The 23,581-nt window shown below is 39.3% G+C and overlaps 1 protein-coding gene across 1 annotated transcript in view; it reads right to left on the bottom strand.

The window, feature by feature from the left end:
- Positions 1 to 310: 310 nt before the first annotated feature.
- The window catches only part of ccdc39 (coiled-coil domain containing 39), a 30,164-nt gene continuing 6,893 nt past the window's right edge, over positions 311 to 23,581 (bottom strand). Inside the window, exons 13-39 of the mRNA XM_061694383.1 lie at positions 22,952 to 23,160; positions 22,307 to 22,436; positions 22,057 to 22,216; positions 20,785 to 20,891; positions 19,005 to 19,166; positions 18,561 to 18,640; positions 17,351 to 17,414; positions 15,379 to 15,480; positions 14,776 to 14,895; positions 13,397 to 13,543; positions 13,150 to 13,308; positions 12,996 to 13,088; positions 12,460 to 12,588; positions 12,044 to 12,235; positions 11,665 to 11,768; positions 11,438 to 11,570; positions 9,996 to 10,190; positions 9,749 to 9,913; positions 9,535 to 9,672; positions 8,784 to 8,992; positions 8,270 to 8,402; positions 6,089 to 6,248; positions 5,893 to 5,999; positions 3,152 to 3,292; positions 2,843 to 3,022; positions 2,603 to 2,691; positions 311 to 2,086 (exon numbers count right to left, since the gene is read on the bottom strand). Of these exons, the coding sequence (XP_061550367.1) occupies positions 1,930 to 2,086; positions 2,603 to 2,691; positions 2,843 to 3,022; positions 3,152 to 3,292; positions 5,893 to 5,999; positions 6,089 to 6,248; positions 8,270 to 8,402; positions 8,784 to 8,992; positions 9,535 to 9,672; positions 9,749 to 9,913; positions 9,996 to 10,190; positions 11,438 to 11,570; positions 11,665 to 11,768; positions 12,044 to 12,235; positions 12,460 to 12,588; positions 12,996 to 13,088; positions 13,150 to 13,308; positions 13,397 to 13,543; positions 14,776 to 14,895; positions 15,379 to 15,480; positions 17,351 to 17,414; positions 18,561 to 18,640; positions 19,005 to 19,166; positions 20,785 to 20,891; positions 22,057 to 22,216; positions 22,307 to 22,436; positions 22,952 to 23,160 (3,765 nt within the window). The 3' untranslated portion in view covers positions 311 to 1,929. The remainder of the gene's footprint in view (positions 2,087 to 2,602; positions 2,692 to 2,842; positions 3,023 to 3,151; positions 3,293 to 5,892; positions 6,000 to 6,088; positions 6,249 to 8,269; positions 8,403 to 8,783; positions 8,993 to 9,534; positions 9,673 to 9,748; positions 9,914 to 9,995; positions 10,191 to 11,437; positions 11,571 to 11,664; positions 11,769 to 12,043; positions 12,236 to 12,459; positions 12,589 to 12,995; positions 13,089 to 13,149; positions 13,309 to 13,396; positions 13,544 to 14,775; positions 14,896 to 15,378; positions 15,481 to 17,350; positions 17,415 to 18,560; positions 18,641 to 19,004; positions 19,167 to 20,784; positions 20,892 to 22,056; positions 22,217 to 22,306; positions 22,437 to 22,951; positions 23,161 to 23,581) is intronic.

Here is a 23,581-nt window from a genome sequence, read left to right as displayed (position 1 = left end):
TTAGGTAGTACTTGGAAAATTATGCAAGTGGTTTATGAGGTGGTGGTGTAAAAAGTGTGAGAAACAGTTGACTAGAGAAAATAAATCACATTCAATCTGTGTAGGCTAGTTTTTTTTCCTATAGTTGGTGAGTTGGATTTTATTTGAAAGTAATTTATGGTCATTATAAAATTGCATTTACAATTAAACTCAATTTGTATTTTAACTACAAGAAATGTTAAATGGAAATACATCTTATTAGTTGCATTGAACCAATAATTTATTTTTGAGATAAATGACTTAAAATGAATTAAATTAATAGGCAACTCAATGCAACAAATAAAACCACTTATTTTAATAATATAATAATCTATGCTCATTTTTTATTTAATTTACGTATATTTATATGTCTCTTTCTTCATAATGAAGTTATTTTAGAAAAAGAATAAGTAAAATAGTTAACATTTTTTGTTTGCTATACAATAAATTATTTACTGAGATAAATTAATATAACATTTTGAAAAACAGCTAAATTAATGCAACAAATATGACAGGTCTCTTGATAATGTCAATTCTATGGTGACTCCTTTGAGGCCCTCTGTGGGCCTCAAAAGCTTCAATTCACCATGTAAACGCGCCCAAAATGGATTTGTTTTCTTGTGCGAGAAACGTGTGAGAAAGTAGCTGTGACAAACGCTGTTTGAGCAGGTTTGAATCCCTTTACTTCACCACCTATCTCTGTGAGGTGCTGGCGCTTTGATGGTTCAGGGTCACGCTTTAGACGCACATTCCTGCCATGTTGCATGGAAACTGCTGATAATGAATTCTCAAGTAGAAAGTGATAAGACTTTGTACATGATAATGGAGTGTGTCCGAGGGATGTTTTGTCCTTTTGTTCTTGTTGTAGTTCATCTAAAAGGTGTTGGATGGTTCTTGAGGTAGTTGTAGTTCTCTCAAACCAACACTCATCCAACCATTATTTGATGAAAAAGGAGAAGGCCATCACGAAGCTGTGCCCTCGAAGTTGGAAGCACAGAACTGTAATAAATGTCATAAATCTCAAGAGTCGGGGAAATAAGGGGTCAAAACAGAAATGTTATGGGCCAAATTAAGGGGCAACCGTTTTCTTTCTGTCGTTGCATCCATCCATCCATTTTCTGAGCCGCTTCTCCTCACTGGGGTCGCGGGCGTGCTGGAGCCCATCCCAGCTGTCATCGGGCAGGAGGCGGGGTACACCCTGAACTGGTTGCCAGCCAATCGCATGGCACATACAAACAAACAACCATCCGCACTCACATTCACACCTACGGGCAATTTAGAGTTGTCAATTAACCTCACATGCATGTTTTTGGGATGTGGGAGGAAACCGGAGCGCCCGGAGAAAACCCTCGCAGGCACGGGGAGAACATGCAAACTCCACACAGGCGGGGCTGGGGATTGAACCCCGGTTCTTTCTGTAGTTATGCCCAGAAATAGGAAACTTTGCAGTGGCTATAAAAAGTCTACACACCCCGGTTCATATGTCAGGTGTATATGGTTTAAAAATGTAGCCCACAATAAATCATTTCAAAACTTTTCCAACCATTAATGTGACTCTGATGTATGATTTATCTTGGTCTCATTCTGTTATTCGACAAAAACCTGGCATGTGTATGTCGACTTTTTTTTATCAACTATATTTTGCATAAGATAGTCATATATCTCAGATGTTAAAGAAATGTTAACAAGAGTCTTAAATTTAACGTGTTCTTCCTTGCCTCTGCAGTCCCCATCCCTCCATAAATTTTTGGGGAAACAGGTTTAAATATTTTTACATAGGCCTGCTGACATAAAAACACAAACAAGAAACAAACAGCAAGGACAACATAATCTCATTAGTGGGGGTGCTGTAATTATTCCTAGAATGAACTCCGCTGCATTGGTGAAACATTTTGTAATAATAGTATTATGCTATGGACTCTTTAAGCGACTGCTGGCTGAGCTGGAGCCTCTGCTGGCTGAAGGAGGAAGAGAGGGAACAGCTAGATCCAGACTCAGGGTCACAGTCTTCAGTAGAGGGGACTGAGGTGCAGAGGTTCCCCGTCTGCTGGTTGAGGAAGCTGAAGACCTGCCAGGTGGAGAAGAATACAATTACACAGTGACACTTTGGATTGATTGAACATTTATTTTAAACATCCTATATCAACATGATACTGTCCTGAAACTGTCTTCCCAAAAAAAGGAGAATGAAGAAGTTAGACTTTCATAACTGTAAAGGGAAGAAATCCAAGCCTATCTAGCCCCAGGTGAAAAAGTACATTCTTTCACATTGAGCTTTTCCTGATCCATTCTCCTCTCAGAGAGTGCTGTCTTGACTTCACTAAATTAATTTCTCTTCCTCCATTTTTCATCTCTACCCAATCATATCCAACTCCTGCAGCTGAACTTGTCATTTCGCCGCACTTTATGACAGATGGGCAGCCAGAAACATCACCAATCAGAGAGCACGAATGAACAAAACTGCTTTACTTTTCGGGACATGTCTGCTCTGAGATTTTATTGCATCTTAATGAAGTGTCAGATGAGCATAAATCAGCGTTAAGAGTAACTGTACATTTAGAGCCCAAGTGTGTGTGTGTCAGACCTGGACGAGGTAGAGATACGGGCCGAGTTGGTCTTGGAGCTTCGGTGGCTGCCGGGAGTGGAGGGAGGAGACGGAAAAGACAAGTTGGTCTGAGAGAGAAAGAAAATTTGAACATTAAAGAATAATTTACCACTACTATTAACTATTTCAATTGGCATTAATCGCATGAATGTCTCCATCACATACAGTACATTCCCGTTGGTTCGGATAAAAGCTTCATGTGGTCTTCCACTTGTTTACCTGGAGTAAGTATCTCTCCAACACTGATCTGAGGTCAGCCCTGTCCTTTGTGGCATCATTGAGCATCTTGTTGATACTCTTGTTGAAGTCCTTTAACTGTCTCAGCCTGATGTCCTTCTCCTCGAAAGTCTCTGCCTTGGTGTTTCTTGAGGAACGGATCTTTTGGGTTAGTTTGGAGCACTGGGAATTGAAAGAAGAATATTGAAAAATATATGTTAAAGAACACTTCTGAAATGATGATACATATTGCATCACTGCAGAAATGTATGTAATATATGTAGGACAAATGACTAGGTAACAACAACAAACCTGTTTTTTGGCTCTGTTTATTTTTTCCTGCTGGGAAGCAACCTCCCGATTCAGTTTGCTGATGAGGGACTGCATGTATTCGATCTTTTGGTTTTCAACCTGTTTGGCCTGGAGAACACTCTCTAAGACATTGTTCAGTTCCTGAACAAAACCATGAAGGTGAAAAGCACAACGGTCAGTTCCTTGGATGACTCAACTAGATTAACAGAAGAAAAGTTGAATGAGTTAACTAATACAGGGAACAAGAAGTTAACAAGTCAAGTTAACTACAGTAAACAAGGAATCAAAATAATAAGAAAATCCAGGAATAATTAGAGAACTCCTAATTAATAAATAAGAGGTCAAATCCAGACAATTTTCTACTGCTATAAGTGCACTCCAAATGAATTGTATAAAGACAAGAAACAATGACATACATATTCAACTTTTCATGGTATAGCCCAAACTAGAACACTACGAAAATGTCCATGGACTGCTCTTGAACTTTTCCTCTCAGTGGTAAATTATAATAATCACCTTTTGTTAAAAAAAAAAAAAAAAAGAAGAAGAAGCAAAGCCACTCCTTGAGGAGATGACACAATGCTGATTAAAGCCTATCAGGTCCTCTAATACAGTATCATGCTGTATTTTTCAGTATTATTTTTTTTATTTTTATTTTGTGAATGCCCGATTCATTTCCCGCGCTGGCCCACATAATGGCGCACTGTAAATGACTTAGCGGAAATTACAGCATGGAAATGACACGTTATACCTAGCAATGGACAGAGTGTCACGCCTTTTCTTTTGGAAAAAGCTCACTAAACGTATTATTTTGAGAAACTGGAGTACCCGGAGAAAACCCACACAGGCACGGGGAGAACAACAACTCCACACAGGCGAGGACAGATTTGAACCGGGTCTTCGGAACTGTGAGGCAGATGTGCTAATCAGCCGCCCACCGTGCCGCCAGACAGTGAACTATATCGTGAAATACATATTGTATAAACAGCAAATATAAATGATAAATATACAGTGGTCACAAAAAGAACTTAAAGGAAAAGCTTAACAAATGTTGTAATGGGAGCATAAATGTAACGTATTGATAGCTTTCTTGTTTATTGACGCAGATATTAAGATTATATATACTTTAGTTGCATTCCTTTCAAGAAGACAGAGAAAATAGTCTGAGCAAATTTACATTTCTGTCCATAGAACTTGGCAAGGACGATGATGAGGTTAATTAATTAGTACTCATTTGCAACAGAGGTTTTGTACCTTACAAATCAATAAAGCATCTGCAGAGTAAGTTCAAATTTGCTAAATATCCATTTTCTGTACCGCTTATCCTCAATAGGGTCGCGGGCGCGCTCTAGCCTAACCCAGCTATCTTCAGGCGAGAGACGGGGTATACCCTGAACTGGTCGCCAGGCAGTCGCAGGTTTTCTAAATATATGATCCAAAATACAGTTACAGATATCCTGCCACAGTTTACAGTTCAGATCTAGGTCATAATTAAATTTGACAAAAAAGGATTTCACAGGACCCGGTTAAATCCCCAGCCCCGCCTGTGTGGAGTTTGCATGTTGTCCCCGTGCCTGCGTGGGTTTTCTCCGGGCACTCCAGTTTCCTCCCACATCCCAAAAACATGCATTAATTGGAGACTCTAAATTGCCCGTAGGTGTGACTGTGAGTGTGACTGGTTGTTTGTTTGTATGTGCCCTGCGATTGGCTGGCAACCAGTTCAGGGTGTACCCCGCTTCCTGCCCGATGACAGCTAGGATAGGCTCCAGCATGCCCGCGACCCTAGTGAGGAGAAGCGGCTCAGAAAATGGATGGATGGATGGATGGATTTCACAAGGTAACATCGATGAATTAATTTTCTACGAAACTTCTTTCACCTGATATACAATATAGAAGTTTTGAGGCAGATTCCAGATACCTTTCCAATTTAAGTAATTTACCCGAGGGTCCCAGTACAATGTACGAAGTGCTGTAGACACATCATCTCTTTGGAAAAGGGCCTGAGCCCTGCGATTGATCTTACAGCTCGTTGGGTTGAAATACCCTCGACCAATTGGGGACTCAAAAACATCAGTGTAATGAGCATTGAGTGCAGCCTCAAAAATAGTACAATCTTTAAACAGCATGGATACGCCAGAAGGACTAGCATCAAAGACAACAGCAAACTGTTTAGGAGTTACAGGTATCCCATAGTGCTGAAGAAATTCTTGATAAAAAAATAAAACACAGCTTCTGGTGAATAAAGTAGTTAAACCACTATCCAAAGAAAATAAATTTGTTCTTGTGAAGTTTGTTTCTGTTACTACAAATAGAGAACCGGTGTGGGGAAAAGTTGTGCTTGTATATCATTGACCATGTGAGCAATGCTTGTTTATGGAAGTTTGGTCAGCGAACAGGAATTTTTTTAATGTTGTAGTTACATATTAGCAGGAATCTCAGCCCTCCAATCGTAAAAAAATATATAATTAGGAAGACATTTATACAGAAAATATGGATATCAGCTTTAAGACTTATTTCTACTCTCCTACTTGTGGTTAAACAACACCTTGTATGTAACAAGTCTCTCGCACCAACCTGACCCCCTGACATCTGAATTATGGTCTGTTTTACTGCCACTTCCCTTCTTCCTCCCAACTCAGTGAGGAGATTTATTAACATGCTATGATGTGTCCATTAAGTTGATGATTCAGGACTACAGTAAGAATCCAGTGAGGCGAAGCTGTGTGATAAATAGGAATAACCTGTTGATCTTGCTGAAGCTCTCTGACTTGTCTTCTCTTGTATTTAAGTGTGTCTTCAATCAAACACACCTGCTTTTCCATCTCGAGTTTTTCCTGGTATTCTGGACCTGACAAAATAAGAATAAGTAGTGGAAATAAGCACCAAAGAGAGCAGAGCAAGTCATTCATAGAGTCACTGAAAAGAATGTTGACTTACTGGATTCTTTTGCTTTGTTGACTGATGTGTGGAATCCAGAATTGCTGATATTGAATAACAGAGTTGTGTTCTCCAGAGCTTTATTTTCCTGCTCAGCCTTGCGTATTTTGGCAGTTAGACACTCTCCCTGCTGCACGAGTTCTGCTCTCTCTAGCGCTGCCTAGTGGAAACGAACATATTGTAGGTGTTGGTACACAGGCGAAATCAATGTTTCCCAACTTTTATTGAGCCAAGGCACATATTTTACAAAATCTCACGGCACACCACCAAACAAAAATCACAAAAACTATATATACTGTACACTGAAATAAAGCAAAGCAAAGCAAATTTATTGATATAGCGCATTTCATACACAAGGTAACTCAATGTGCTTTACATGATTAAAAGCATTTAAAAACAAAGAAAAAAACAGCTGCTAAACATTTAAAACAAAGGGGAAAAAATAATAAAAGTACAATTGAAACAGCTTACAGTGCAAGAAATATAATTTAAAAGTGGAAATGCTCTAAAAAGCATTGGGAAAAAGAAGAGTTTTTAACCTGAACTTAAAAACATGCACACTTGGGGCTGACGTCACTTATGTTGGCAACTTATTCCATTTATGTGCAGCACAATAGCTAAATGCTGCTTCACCATGTTTGGTTTGGACTCTGTGCTCCACTATTTGACCTGAGACTGTCGATCTCAGACCCCTACTGGGTTTATATTCCATTAGCATTTCTTTCATGTATTCAGGACCTAAACCGTTTAGTGATTTATATACCAGTAACAGAACTTTAAAATGTATTCTAAAGCTGACTGGAAGCCAGTGTAAAGACTTTAGAACTGGAGTAATATGCTCTGACCTTTTTGTTCTGGTCATAATCCGAGCTGCAGCATTCTGAATGAGCTGCAGCTGTTTAATGCTCTTTTTGGGGAGCCCAGTCAGAAGAACATTACAATAGTCAAGTCTACTTGAGATAAAAGCATGGATGAGCTTCTCCTGGTCTGCTTAACACATACAAGCCTTCACTCTGGATATGTTCTTCAGATGGTAGAAGGCAGTTTTAGTAATTGATTTGATATGACTGTTGAAAGTCAGGTCGGAATCGATCAGAACAGGACTTGGTCTTTGGTTTTTAATGAGAGTGACTCCAGGTATTTACTAACAGCAATCCTCTTTTCTTTATTGCCAAACACAATATCTCAGTTTTGTTGTGGTTTAATTGAAGAACACTTTGGCTCATCTCGTTATTTGTTTTAGGCAGTGACACAACACCTCAATTGAACTGTAGTCATCTGGAGACACTGCTAGATATAACTGTGTGTCTTCTGCATTGCTATGATAGTCAAAATTAAAGTTATGAAGAATTTGACCCAAGGGTAGCATATACAGGCTGAACAGGAGGGGTCCTAGAACTGACCCTTGAGGGACCCCATATGTCGTTGCCATTCGAAGAGATTGAACACTTCCAATGATTACAAAATAACTCCTTTCCTCCAGGTAGGACCTGAACCATTTAAGGACTGTTCCATTTAGTCCTACCCACGTTTCCAACCTGTTCAGCAGTATATTATGATCTACAGTATCAAAAGCCGTACTGAGGTCCAACAAGACCAGAAATGACACCTTTCCCGAGTCAGTATTCAACCATATATCATTTAGCACTTCGATAAGAGCAGATTCTGTACTGTGATGTGTTTGGAAACCTGATTGAAATTTGTCAAAAGTCAATTTAAGTTCAAGAAAATGCTGAGTTGATTAAAAATAACTTCCTCAACAACCTTGGCTATTAAAGGGAGATTTGAGATGGGTCTATAGCTTCCTAACATGTAAGCGTCCAGCGTAATAATGATGATCTTGTCTCAGTTTACTAAAAAAAATTATTCACTCAGTGTGTAATCTGGCTGTTTAATTGAGCACAAAGCTATTATTGTGTTGTATGAATGGGACCCAGCTGATACAGAAGTTAATTGTACCTTCTGCCATCTAGTGGAAGAGCATTTAATTGATTTTCCTGTCACTATACGTTGCTGGCAAAGATCGATGAAACGAAAACTTTCTGCAGAAAATAAATAATTTTCTGACCTATTAGGTGGAGTTGGATAATTTCTCATGGCACACTTATGTGTCAGGACAGTGGTTAGGAATGACTGCCACGTAACATTTAATATTTCTAATGGTGTGTGAGGTCTTCTCACCTTGGCGATGTATTGTGCTTGACACTTTACTGCATCCTCCTCATCCCCTCCAGTGACCACCATTGTAAAGGTCACAACTTCGAAATGTTTCTTCATGACGTCAATCTTGGAAAACCTTCCATTCAGTTCAGCACTGAGAAGGAACCACCTTTTAATTAACTAGTGGGAAATAGCCTATGAAAAGTTGCCATGGTGGCTTGTACATACTGGACAGAGGTGGGACCAAGTCATTGCTTTGCAAGTCACAAGTAAGTCTCAAGTCTTTGCCCTCAAGTCCCGAGTCAAGTCCCAAGTCGAGACAGGCATATTTAAATTGTGACTGAGAAAGATTGATTGGACTTATGATTTGTTAAGCCAAGTAATGCCTTGACTTGAAATTTGGTGAGAACTCGCCTTGACTTGCTTGAATTTGCCTCAGTCATGATGGCCTTGCTTGAAACTTGAAGGTTAAGACTTGAGACTTACCGTACCTCTGATATATACGATACAGGTATGACAGAGTCAATGTTTATACCTGATTCTCTGTCTCTCCTGCTCTGTAGTCTTCAGTTCCTGGCTGAGCATTTGACTGTAGACTCTGATCTCCTCTTGCCTCTCCTGAATGGCTTTCTTCACGTTCAGTTGCCTTTTCTCCAAGGACACTACGCTGTTGGCTTTGTTGAACAGAAGATCCCTTTTACGCTTCACCTCCAGCTTGGAGATATTCTGCTCCACCATCTGTTCCTAATGGGGGGGGGGGGGGGGGAGGGGGGGGGGCACACAGTGCAAAAAGATAGGGATATTCGGTCACTGAGCATAGAGTATCACAGAGTGTCATCATCAGGTTGCAACAGAGAGACTGGAAGAGTCACAGAAAGTCATAGAAATGGACATCCTTGAAAATGTATTGGTCAATTCATGGATCATACATCTGTTGGGAATTTTGCCATTCGGCTCCTTGTTAGAGAACAGCAAAAAGTAGTGAAACACTGAACAAAGTTTAGAGAAGTGAAAATTCACTCAAAAGCCGACTATCCCAAACTTTTTGTGAGTAGTGTATATGTAATTATTAATTATTCACATGACCGAGGGACTTTGAGAGAGAGGTTTCCCACAATTTGATCCATAGTGGATCTTGAAGTATTGTGCTTGACACTTTACTGCATCATTACTACTGTTATCCAAAATCGATACATAGTCAGCATATTTTAATGAATTACTGTCACACAATTTTTACAGGTGTAAATGTCAAAATGTAAAGTCAAATATTTTACATAGCACGGTACCTGTTTACGGAGGCCAAGTTTCTTCAGCTCTTTTTCAGTATTACTATTGATTAGCTTCAACTCTTCAACTTTGTTGTATAGCTCTTCCTTCTCAGCTACTGACCTCTCATTCTCTTTCCTCAAATAGCGCATATCACTCTGTCAGAGATAAAATATCCAATGAGTTGGAAATATTAGTCAAGATTCATGAATTCTACTGTCCGCACGCTGAGACCTCAGACTCTTTGATTCCGTTAATAATCTTGCTGGACGTCTTCATCCTCTCATCCAGGGCTTTGCTCAGTTCGCTGATCTTCATTTCTAACACTTGCTTTTCATCTGAGTCATCAACACCTTTCAGTCGTGCAAGCTTTTTCTCCAAAAGGATAATTTGGAAGTCCTATAACGCAAGTGTGTGAAAGAAAGGCATGTGTGCGAAAGCAGTAGCACAAGTCCAGTTTTAGGTGTTTTAGTTTCCATACTTTTTCACTCATGATCATCTGCTGTCTTATCAAATGCTTCTCCTGTTTCCTGAGCTCACGTTCCAGACTAGTGATGGTAGATTTGCTCCACAACTCTTGGGCCAAAGAGTCCTTCTCCATTCTCTTGAGGTTGTCAACATGCTGTTTACAACGGAAGAGGTCCTCCCTGCAGTCACGCAGTTGGACATCCAGCTCCTTGTTAAAAAAACAAAAACAAAACATTGTTGCACACCATCCGATGTGATTAATGCATTGAAGTCCAAAAGCTAGAGACATTAATAATACAGCAATAGTGACATTTTGTTGCTTTAATATGCTGTTAACCCCTATACTATATATTCCATCCATCCATCCATTGTCCACTAGCCTACCATCCAACCAAAGCCAAGATAGTCAGGCATGAAGAATGAGTTATAGATAGGTGTCCATATTCCGTTTTATTGCCTGATTGTGGTGCGATTTTATCACTTAGTCTGCGTCAGGTCTTTGGGTTGTAGCGCAAATCTACAGGTTTCACTCTTGTAAACAAAGAACGACGATGAAGAGGACTGTTAGTGTTTACTAGGGCTTGAACTTGCCCTCTAAATCCCGATTTGCTATTTGTGTTGAGAGGAACGAATTACTTCCAAGTCAGAATCGAACCATTACTCCAACAAATAAAAGTCCAGCAAATGAAAGCTCCAATTTGATTATTTGAAAACTATCGTTTGAACCGGAAAGAGAGTACGCTGGCGCATTTTAGCTGCCACGCTTTGGCTTCCGCTTCTCCCTGTGAGAAACGTTTTTCTTTGGAGTTTAAAATGGCTTACTTTAACCAGGATCCTAAACCGTATCGTGGCCAAAGGTAGAACTCTGGTTAGTTTTGTGTCTGTCTGTGTTGTAAATACTCGCTGCCTTGGACCAGCTGCCTCCTCTCTAGCTAGCTGGCTGGCTCCCTCGCCAGGGCTCCGTACTAAATTGCCCGGAGGTGTGAATGTGAGTGCGAATGGTTGCCCGAAGATAGCTGGGATAGGCTCCAGCACGCTCGTGACCCTAGTGAGGACAAGCGGTACAGAAAATGGATGGTTGGAAATGCAACGGAAATGCAGCTCTTGTAAGAATAAAGTAAGTAGTGATTTAGTCTTTGAATCGTTGTGATTCGAATCTAAGAATTCTGATTTGACGTTTTTTTTCTGGAGACTCAAATGCCAATTGGAGTTAGTACCGATTCGTGAAGAGTCCTAGTGCTTACTTTCTCCCCAATAAACCTCGTGTGCCAGATGAGACAAATTCTGATGACGCCGACTAATTTTTGTGATGAAATGGTCATGGAAAATTTAATAAACTGTAAATTCTGATGTCCATACCCACAACATGCAGGGAACATAACATTTGCTGATAATACCGGCAAGTTAATAATAATATATATAATACTGACAAGTTGGAAGTGTATGAGTTCTCACCTTTATGGCCTGCTCCTCATCTGTGAGGAACTGTTCCATTTGGGCAGCTTTCTCCTTCTCACTCAGGGCATTCTGCGTCACAGCTTTCTGCTTCTCCTCAAGGGCAGCATTTTGGGCCGAGGTTTGCTTCATTCTACATTCAGGCATTAAGAAATAACTTGTTTACCCAAGCCCTACAATGTCAACCATTTACAGCTATGAAAAATAACAGAGAAAATGTGGCTGACTTGACATTGTTTTTCTCGATTTCTTCCTTGAGCCTGGAGATGTGGGACTTCATCAACTCCACAGTGGAGGTTGTTCTATCCAGTGAGGTTTTAAAACTTTTTAGCTGCAGACACATGTCAAACAAGTCAAATACACAATAACTTTAGATAGACTACACTGAACCCTCACATATTCGCGGTTCGGCATTTGCCTGTTCAGGAATCTTTTGGGAATCTTCATTTAGTCAGGCCAAAGCCCTTTATAATTGGAAAAAGTGCTTTGCCACCATCTTGTGGCAATTATAGGCAATTACAAACCTTTCTTGTCGGTTGCCAAATTATTTGCTGATTTTTGCGGGAGTTCACTGTATGAAATTATAATCTGCTCAGACATTTTCACCTCATCCTGCATTTCCATATAATTCTTCTCATGCTCCTTCAGTTCCTGCCGTAGTTTTGCAGCCTCACGATTGGCTGTGGCCAATTTCCCCTCTTTTTGCTTGTTGTCATTCATCTGCGAGTCGTGCAGGTGCTTCATTTCTGTCAAGGAGCCATTCCTTTCCCTGATGATTTGGTTGGTCTCTGCAAGTTTCTAGAATGACAGATGGACTTGTGTGTGTTATACGGGTGTGTGTATTGTCAGGGGTTTTCTTAGGTCGAATTAAAGCAGGTGTGGTACCATCCTGATCATCTGAGGATGGGAAATTCAGGCCTCTTTTCTATCCGAAATTAGGCAGAGTTGGCCGGCTCTAAATTTTATGTAGAAAACCCCCTGACAGTGTTCACATTGTGTTGGTAATATTTGCGGCTGGTTACCAGAGCCCACTGTTGTATATCAGCATCTCTTTGCTTCATCTGTTGGATGGTGTTTTCCCACTGGTGGATGATCTGCTCAGTTTCTTGGTGAGCCTGCTGCAAATTCTCTGTCATCTTGTCTAAAGCAATCTGGGTGGAAAATGGGAAATGTTTGATTCTAGATGACAACAATTGTGTTTGTTCTGTTCTGTTCTTTGAGGTATACATAGCATGAGATAACTGTATATATATGGCTTCACATTAACACTCGGCTACCCGACAAATGTGGGTGAATTTCAGCATCTGCGGGTAATACCGCCACGCTCACTAGCCAATTTGGAACATTTTCTGTCTTTTGGAGTGTGTGTAAGAGTTTTAGAGATATTTTTTGGTATGTGTAAGAACAAAATATTATTTTCGGCCTATACGGCACCTCATTCAAATTCCTTTCTTTCTTCTCCACTGGTGAGGATGCTTTTTCTCAACATGGAATTGCCACACCAGTCACATACACAAGAGCCATGAAATAATCAACCATAGAGTTTGCTACATTTTACCTGTGCAGATAAATTCTCTGTCATTTCCATGTCAAGTCCTTTGCGCTTTTTATTGGCCTCCAGCGTTGTCCTCTCAATGGCCAAAGTGAGTGACTGCAGGACAGACCATCAAGATCAAGGCCTTCAAACTATCCATACAAGCTAGCTTCATTACCTTGATCCTCTGCTCATCCTGCTGCGCGTACTTGATGATGGCCATCACGTCGTCATCTTTTCGTGTCGACTCATCCAAAAAAGAATCCATGGCCTGCTGGTCCCAGTCCATTCGGATGCGAAAGTGCTCCAGCTTTTGTTTCACCTTGAATATGTGACTCTGATAATATGAGCAAAGGTTAATACAGTAGTCACATTGTGGCATCTGTGATATCATATTAAAATAAAAAGTTTGGAAGTTTATGGACCTCCAGCATGTTTTTCCTCTCAGCCAAAGATCGAAGCTCGTTTTCCATCTGAGTGTTCTCCTGCGTCAGATGGCCAATTTCTCTCTGTGCGATGGCAGTGAGGTGTATCTCCACTTCAGCTTCTCTGTCTTTGGCCTGGCACAGAGCCTTTGCACAACAACCACACAGCATATACAGCGGTGCCTTGAGACAGGAGTTTAATTTATTGCGTGACAACACTCATAACTCAAGGTATGCATACCTCAAATCAGTTTGCCCATTGAAATAAATGTATTTGTTCGAGCCTCCGCCCAAAAGGTGTTTGTTTTTTAATAAGAAAAATAGCTTGTTGTAATGTACTTATTAAAGCATGCAGTACTGCCATAATTAAATATAATGTATAGAATTAAACATTTATGGCCACATATTTTGCTGCAGTTCAATGGATATTGTGCTGCTCCTTGTGGTGTATGCGCCTCGGCTACCTGGGGGCAGAAAAATCTCACGGCACACCACCACACTAAAATGTCCCAAAAACTATACACAGTGGTGGATTGAGATACAAATTTAATTGGTCCCATGACCATGCTCCTAACTGAACACACTTGTATCTCAAATCATCTTCCCCATTGAAATGAACGAAAATGCCATTAATCCGTTCCAGCCTCCCCCCAAAAAACAACAAACATTTCTGACAACATGTAGAATGGAAAGAATTGAACAGTTTTTGCTACCTTTGTTGCTTCAATTCAATGGACATTGTGCTGCTCCTTCTGGTGTGCGCGGTTTGGCCACCCGGGAGCAGTACGATACAGACATATGGATATACATGGAGAAGGTCACAGCTCCTCAGTGAGCTGCAGTAATATTAGTCATTCTTTGCAGCGGATAAAGAATATTATCCTGTGAGTATTGCTACAGTATATTATCTGTCAACATGTGTTGCTCCACTGTTTGTGTTGAAATAGCCCTTGCTAAGCGGTTATAACACCACAACTATGGATACTATTTGTTAGGCCGTCTCTGGCGTTTTGCATAATGTGTTTGCATAAAGCTAGCAGAAGGCAAAGTTGTGTATTTGTTTTAAATAAACGTGAAATTTGTTGTATGCTTAGTTTGATGGTAAACTTTAACTGGGAGTGGCGATAAACATCTTAAAGCCTCTTTTTTGAAGATTTGTTCCGTCTGCTAACCTGCTGCTCATATTGAAGTGAGTTGCGTTTACTGCCACCTTCCAGTGTATCTCAAATTTTTGTTCGCAAGTCACAGCAAAAAAAGTGTCCGAATGACGGCTTGAGACTTAAATCTCGTAAACCGGGTCACTCATATCTCAAGGCACCACTGTACTCAGAACTGTAACTTCACATTGCACTTTTTCTACCTTGTGGGAAAGAAAATACCTCCATATTTTCCAGCTCTGCTTTAACATGTTTCAAGAATTCCGTTGCCAGTTGCGTTTGATCTTTGTGACTCTCTCGCTTGCTTCTCAATAGCCAGAGTTCTTTCCTTTTCTTGATAATCTGTGATGTAATCAGATGACAGGAATTAAGTGAAAGATGTATCACAAAAAAAAGGAAGAATAAGTCATACTGCAAAAAATTAAATCTAACCAAAAGAATAAAAATTATAACAAGCACCCCCCCCCCCTAAAAATCCTAATATGCTATTATAAATTGTTAAGCGTTTTATTAGTGGTTATGAATAAATTTATCCCATAATAAGAAATATCATATCTCTAAGTGTAGGCAGTAAAAATACATTATAGTTTCAGGACTGTTTACTTAAACAATTTTTGGCTCGTCAAATTTTCCTGTTCTATTGGCAGATAACTGCTTAAATTAAATACAGTAATAAATCCTCACTTCATTACTTTTTTCTTGTTTTTTCAAAGATATCGTTGCAGTGTAACATGAGAAAAAAAACAGTAACACTGTACGTTTCCCCCAAATTTCAAATAAATAAAATATAAGATTAGTGATGTATTCAAAAAATAAATCTCTCACCTCTTCTATTAAAGCCTTGTTTTCAGTATTGGGCCCAGGAACAGCGTAACACTCCTCCCAGCCCATCTCTGGGAAAACTGCCATGGCAACACTCAACATTATACATCAATCCAAAATCACCCCAATTTATAGGTCTAAATTGAAATCAAAAGTTTTGTTTTTTTTTAGCTGTGTTACAACCAGTGGCTTCTTGCTGTAAACTGGGAGGACTGGTGTTTGTTGTCAGTCGCTCCTAGCAACCATTCCGGTCTTTTTTTTTTTTTTTTTTAAACATGAGCACCAGGAGGAGGCAGTAAGCAGCCAAGCCTCAAACGCACTCACACAGCAGGGCACAAACAAAATACAAAAATGCGTCATTATAAAAATAAAAAAAAGCAACAACAACAAAAAATCTAACATTGTCATTGGCAAAATCTTTCAGTAACTCCCAAGACAACAGCTGTGGTACACATTGCTGCTTTATTGGTAAAATGTTCTGGGGTAAAAATGTAGAAGCTTCACATATTAAGAAGAGTATCAGGTTTTGTCAATGATACTTGCCATGACAAAAAATATTTGTGTATATTTATTTCCCCACTTAATATTCTATATTCCAATGAACTCCATAAAAAAGGTAAAATACCTGTTATAGCTTATTGTACATAATCCAAGTAAAAACAGTGTATAACTAGAGAAAGCAATTTTTGTGGAAATTGCATGTGAATGGTGAAGAGCTGACGGAAATTTTGGGAATGCGAAAAAGGTCAATATCACAATAAAGTGCTTTTGGTGTGCTCATTAGAATGACAGTCGCCATGAAAATGTAGCAGAATGGAACTTTCATGTATTACTATATAAGCGGTCAAACGTTTGCAGACATACCAGCACAATGTGTTTCCTTCCTTTTATACCTTTTTTCTTCATTGGATGCTCATGATTTTGGCATGTCCCACACACTGCTCTGCTAACTATAAAGTTGTCAAATACGTTTTATTTATTTTTATTGTTATTTGATAGAATGAGCCATTTTGATCATGTATATTTTATTTTCAGAAGCATATTGAATATTTTACACATATCCCTGAAATTGCTGCCCACCCTGTAATGATGGGGTAACTTGCCCTTAAAAAAACAAACTAACTCTGATGTTTTCAGTGACATTACGACCAGCAATTTGCCGGTCTTCAATGGAGGCTGAAACGGTGGATAGTTGCAGAGTAAATATTTATACTTTTGTTTTGTAATTTTCATCATTATGTGTGTAGCTGGGCGTTATCAAGTGTAACATGTCCATTGTATCATAGTGAAATAGCAAGTATATATTAAACACCACAGTCAGCTTGCAATTCCACCAAGTGCTCATAAAATGCTGACATTAGCCAAAAATGTCCAGCAAGCAAGCTTTTTTTGTTTTGTTTTAGTATTTAAGTGTGGAAGCTTGAGCAATACACATTTCTAAAAACATGACATATATTTAATACAATGAATATGGAGTTCAGTGGAAAATCCCAAGATATTTTTGATGAAATGGGCATGTCTCTCATGTTGATAGACTGAAAAACATCCTGAATATCCTGAATTTTGAATCAATTGAGAAATGTGGAAGGAGTGGAAGGACAAAAAGTGGGCTGAATAAGACAAATACAAAATGTAGGTGCGGAATAACATGAATATGTGTGAATTCTCTTGAGTATTCGCACAAAATATTGTCAGAGAATGCAAGTTTTCAGTTGTTTGGTCTACATTCAGTTAAACAGAACTGCAGTACAATGCAGCAATTACCTGCATTCATCAGGCTTCTATTTTTGCTTCTGGCCTTGCCCGATAGTTGTGAACTGGAATTTACTTGTTAATTTACTAGCGAGTGCCACATAAGGACATACATAAAATCCAGTACACAGTCGCAAGGACAGAGGGTCAAGGGCTTAGCTCCTGACCATCCAAAAGTCTTGACAGGGCAAAAATGTTAGGGCAGATCCTTGCCCAGAATCACAGTCTTCACAGTTGTGTCCGGATCATCAGAAGGCTTGCGGCTACTGGCTGAGAATGCAGCACACCTATTGGGTAAAGGGAAGAATGTACTTCAATACAGAAATGCAGCACACTTGAAACATTGTATAGCTGAAAACGTTTACATAGTGGTACCCAGTGTTTGGAAGATTATTTTGGAAGTGTGTTTGGTGATAATTACAAGTTATCCTGCTGAAAATGTAAAGGCAGTGTAATTATTTCAATTACTTTCTCAAAGTAATATAACGAATTACATTTGATTACATTTGGATCACTTGTCTTCATTTTGAATGAATGCATCAACAGGATCCGTGGATGTTTCCACTAAACAAGTGGATTAATAGCATAGATCATTATTTTGGAATGAACCGTAAATTTGTTCTTTACACAACTAATAAACTGATCAAAAAAACATTTTGAAATTGAAATACATAATAAAATTGTTGCATTACAAATTGTTGCATTTGAGTTGGAAAATGTATGTTTTATATATACCAAAAAACATTTCTCCCAGTAATATAATGGATGACGATTACATACATTTTGTAATTCAATGACATAATATCATTACATGTAATTCATTACTCCCCAACAGTGGTGGCACATTGACTTACAACTTTAATTTGTTCTGTGACCAAGCTCAGAACAAAACAACACAATGTTTTTGTTACGCGTTCTTAATAAAGAAAAATAGCTCTCTATTGTATAAAAACATAATAAAAGAGAATGTAAAGCAATAAACTGCCTATATGAAGAGTAATTACTATATGTATGCTCTAGTATTCGTGCGCTGGATGTGTGCTTTAAGGGGCGTGGTGTAATGCATAATGTCAGGAGCCTGAGTCGAGTTAATCTGCACGTGAGCATCTGGGCATGAGTGGTGGTCTACAGCAGCTCCTTGCAAGTGTTCTCATATTGGCAACTTTGGCTCTCGTTTCATTACTGTACCTTAATTGGCCCATTTTTTTCCCACTTCCTTCTGTCGCTGGCATATTTGAAGATTACAAGCAATTTAAATTTTGGCTCAAAAAACAACCAAGCGATGGCTCGTAACTAAAAAAAAAAAGAACTTGAAAGTTGGGACACTCATAAGTCAAGGTACCACTGTATTTGAAAAAAAAAAGAAGATATTTGTGGGTTTCACCCAAAACATAGATTAAAGTTTTTTGTTTTTTTTAAATAACGTGTTTGACCTGACTGAGAGAGAGCTGCTGACCAGGTTGGACCCTCGACTTATGCCAGGGGTGGCAAGAGATGGAAAAAGTAGATTGGCCTGGAAGAAGCACACAAGTAAGCATTATTACATCTACAGACGATCAAGAATAAATATTTAAACAAGGATTAGCTCATCTCGATTTACTCATAAATGTACTTAGTGTGAAATCTGGGCTTGTTTAGTTAAACAGAAAGCTATGTGGATATGCAGGTAATTGTACCTACTGCTATTTAGTGCAAGGGCATAGCTCCGAATGGCAACACCAAGGACAAACATGCTTCCATTATTTGGAGTAAATAAATATGGAGAGGTTTGGAATCACTGATCGACATCAATTTACCACGAGGAATTGTTCAAAATGTTCGTTTCGTCCGCATGACTTCATTGGTGACAGATAGACAAATGCCTTGAAGAGCACAACCTGCTGAAAGTGTTGCTGCAGTGCCGATTTGAGGTGAGGTTTGAACTTGGTGGCGGTGATGAGCATCTCATTGATAGAATCGTTAAATTCCATTTGCTGCCTGACTTCTTTCTCCAGATCCTGTTTGGCTTGTAGTCGATTCTTCAAGGCACTGTTAATTTCCTGAGACAGCAGAAAAAAAGAAAAGAAAAGAAAGGAATGATGCTTCGGGACATACTTCCAAGGACACATGTCAAATTCAATGCCTGGAGCAAATTATGTGCACCTGTGTACTTTATGTTTATTTCTGAAAGACCAAAATTTTGAATTGCCTTCACTTTTGATGAATTTAGGTAATACCCTTTTTAAAAAAAAAAACAAAAAAAAAACAAATGTTGAACAAACAATTTTACTTCTGATTTCAAACCTATGTAGTTGCCACCAATTTGTTGGGCGGTGATTATACAGTGATAGTGTTAACCTCTGTTTATCGCGGGGGATAGGTTCCGGATTCATCCGCAATAAGTGAAAATCCACGATGAAGTGAGACCACATAAAAATCTGAATATATATATTTTTTTTACCTCTGGCACATGCTTTAAACACATTTAAACTTATTAAAACACACTTTTTAGACACAGTATAAACATATTTGAACATATAGATTTTGCAAGCAGAAAATGCACATAAAATACTGTACATATTGTAGATTTTGTGTATTTCATTTTGTGTCTGTTTGATGTTCATGCTCTGATTAAAAAAAACAATAAATCAGAAGTTACTGAGCAGTTACTCATTACTTGAGTAGTTATTTTTTATTGTTTACTGAGTACTTACACTTACTCAAGTATTTATTTGGAGGACTACCTTTTACTTTTACTCGACTCATATCATTCTAAAGTAACAGTACTCTGTGGCCCGCCACACACTGCGCGATGCGGTCAAACCCAATTGGACCTCACCATCGCAAAAAAAATTAAAAAAAATCATTTTTAAATGACAGTCGGCACCACGCCCCCGTGATTTGATATATACTGTATGGACGCCCTGCAACCTTAAATGGAGGGCCTGTATATGTTTCTGGGTCTCAACATGCAGTTATGTATATCATACTTCATCACATTTATTAAACCATAAAAAGTGAGTAATAATCCACAAAGAAGCGAGTTGCTAAAGAGAGAGGGCGTGGCCGAGAATAGAAAGAATAGTGGGGATAAAAGGAAAAGCTCAGCTTGCTCCCGTTCACTTGAACGTACCTATCGGTCGCGTACATTTTGGCCTCATGATTCGCTATTTCATCCACAGGTACATTATAAATGATGAATATAGTTAAGCATTGTTGTAAAACACAATGTATGTATACTTTATATATTGTATTTGTATGGTTTGGTGGTGGTGCGGGTGCCGGCCGTCTCTTACTTGCTTACATTTTTGTTATTTCCAGCACGTGTGAAAGCTTATGTCCATTTTTGATTGGCTGTTACCCGCAACGTTACGACGCCACCTGAATTACACTGCGCGACAGTTCGGTCGGGTTCGGCTGCATTGCTCGGCGTGCGGCAGCATTTACTTAAGTACGTTGTACAATTTTTGGCACCTCTGTGCAATTGTTTGTCCATTAGTTGTGTTCGTATTGTGTTATCTTCGGTCATAAAACGGCCATCCGTATTTTAAAAAGGAAACTTTTGTCAGTTTACCCCACATCCCCTCAAAAAAGTTTGTTTTCAAAATACACAGCATTGTTTATTAAATCTTACTAAATTCTCATGAGGTCGAGCTTAACAAATGTGGCTTTTAGTACCTGTAGCTCCTCACGAAGCTTTTGAACGAGTTGCCTCTTGGACTCCAACGTCTCCTTGGCTACCTGAAGCTGTTCTTCAAGCTCAAACTTTTCCTGATATTCTGGAGCTGACGTGCAAACACAAATGTTGTTACTTAGACATTTGCTTTGATCTGCATTTCAGATGCTACAGTGGACTGACAACTCAATAGTAAAACCAGAGAATGGAATTTCTGTCGGAATTGCGTGCAAATGCTGGTTAGCTGACGTTGACCTGAAATGCTGTGGAATGAATTGAATAGATGAAATGTTAAATGTGAGACTTAAAAGTTGGAATGGTTTGAATCAGTTGAGTGTAATGTGGAAGGAGGAGATATATACAAACAGTATGTTAATTATGGTCAGCTCATTCAGGACATCCTGTGAACTACTTATCACATTCCCAAATTTTCATGGTAAATTCACAAATGAAGAGATCTAAACACTTGTATTCAAATCATCTCTCTCCATTGAAATGAATGGAAACTCAATTAATTTATTTCAGCCTCCCACAAAAACTACAAAAATGTTATGTGTTTTGTAACAAGAATGATAGTTGCTATAATACTGTACTTTATAAAAACACACAGCAATGACATAATTACATTTTTTATTTCAATACAATGGACCTTGTGTTGCTCTTTCCTTGGCCACCTGGAGGCCATACAGCCATACAAATAAACATGGACAGTCAGCTGTTGCTTAAAGGGTTATTATTAAAGGGTTATTACACTGCGACACCGATGCTATTTGATAGTCCGTGTAAGGCAGTTTGCACTGTTTGTTAGCATCTAGCTAAACTGATTTTAAAGCAAAGCTATTTGATTGTTTTCAATACTCAATTTGTAATTCTCTTTGTTTTATGTTTAGTTTGACAGTAAACTTCAAGTGGGAGTGACATCAAACAGTTTGAATCCTTTTTTTTGAAGAAGAAGAAGAAGAAGAAGAAGAATTGCTCACTGCCACCATACACACTCATATCTGAAAGTTTTGCTCGCAAGTCAAAGCAAGAGAAATGGCCAAACAACAGCTCGTAACTTGAAAAGTCACAAGTCGCGTCACTCATATCTCAAAGCGCAACTTTATTTGGAAGTTGTTTGGAGAAACGTGGCACAAGGGGCAGGGCAAAACGTGAGCAGGTCACCATTCACACCATAAATAAAGATGACTATCTACAGAGGTTTTTAAAGTCTACAGGAAAATAAGAAATACTGTATTGCAACTGATAAGAGTGTAACAGTCAGGTTTACATACTGGCTTCTTTCGCTTTGACGACTGTTGTATGAAATCCAGTATTACTGAAATGGAATAATAGAGTCGTGTTCTCCAGAGCTTTATTTTCCTGTTCGGCTTTGCGGATTTTGTTATCCAGACACTCCCCTTGCTGCTTGAGTTCCGCTTTCTCCAGCGCAGCCTAGTGGAAAAGAGTCGTGTTTTAGTGACGGTGCCCGACGAAATAATGTAGCATAATTGCAAATTTTATGATTTTGTTTTTTATTATTACCTGTGCGATGTAGTGAGCTTGAGACTTCACCGCATCCTCGTCATCCTCTTGGGCTGCCATGGTAAAGGTCACAACCTCGTAATGTTTCTTCGAGGCGTCAATCTTAGACAACTTTCCATTCAATTCCATACTAAGGAGCATAACAGTGAAGAAAAGAAATTGCAGGCCAGTTAACTGTTCCTGCGATATGGTTGACCTCAAGGAGGCGCAAATTACCCATACAAGCGGTAAGGATCGACATGACCATTTCAAGAAGCAATTTTTTTTATTTATTTTGAGGCGTGTTCCCGCCCTGTGCGGCCGCACATAATGCACATGCCATCACCCGCTGCTGTGGCGGGCCCAGAACGAGGACAGGTTTCCCCGTTTGGCCAAGTTGTGCAAACGCTACCTGGCTTTCCCAGCTGTAAGCGCACCAAACAAGGAGATTTTTTTTCCTCTGGCTGAAAACACCATCAAGCGACAGCGGGCGAGCCTTCAACTAGGCCAATTTCATTCTTCATTATTAGACTATGTGGCAGGCCAAGAACAAAAAACAAAACAAAAAAAACATTCAGATGGCTACAAAGGCCCCTGGGGCATACTTTAGAAACCCCTGATGTAAGAGACAGTAACGTTCTGTTTCAACAGTTTAGTCAGTTTTACCTGATTTTCTGTCTCTCCTGCTCCGTGGTCCTCAATTGCTGACTGAGCATTTGACTGTAGACTCTGATCTCCTCTTGCCTCTCCTGGATGGCTTTCTTGACATTCAGTTGTCTTTTCTCCAAGGACACCATGCTGTTGGCTTTATTGAACAGCAGATCCCGCTTACGCCTCACCTCCAGTTTGGAGATGTTCTGCTCCACGATGTGTTCCTGAAGAGGGGGTGAGAATGTGCATGGTTGATCCGTTATTCAGAGACATACAATACTGTTCAAAAGTATCAAGGTCACCCAGAAAATGTCATGTTTTCCATTATGTAGCTTGAGGTCATGACCCTTATCAGCGCACCAAAAGACTGATCGCCATGGTAACGACCTGACTCAGCTACGTTCTGCCGAAAGACCACCATACAGGCCTGTTCTATATCAACTCCAATCCATCCAATAAACCGACACTTTATGATATCACAAACAGGCATTAATATCTAAACAGCTGGCGAGTAAAATGAGTGAAAATGTCAAATGAGGCCAGATGAGCTATTTTCCCTTCCCGGTGTCATGTGACTTGTTAGTTTTCCAAGGGCTCAGTTTTGAATGAAGAGCAGGTGTATTAAATTTCAATCTTTATCAATAT

The sequence above is a fragment of the Phycodurus eques genome, chromosome 13 (assembly GCF_024500275.1).
Source record: "Phycodurus eques isolate BA_2022a chromosome 13, UOR_Pequ_1.1, whole genome shotgun sequence".
NCBI lineage: Eukaryota > Metazoa > Chordata > Actinopteri > Syngnathiformes > Syngnathidae > Phycodurus > Phycodurus eques.
The sequence above is the reverse complement of the archived record's forward strand: the minus strand, read 5'-3'. Positions and strand labels throughout refer to the sequence as shown.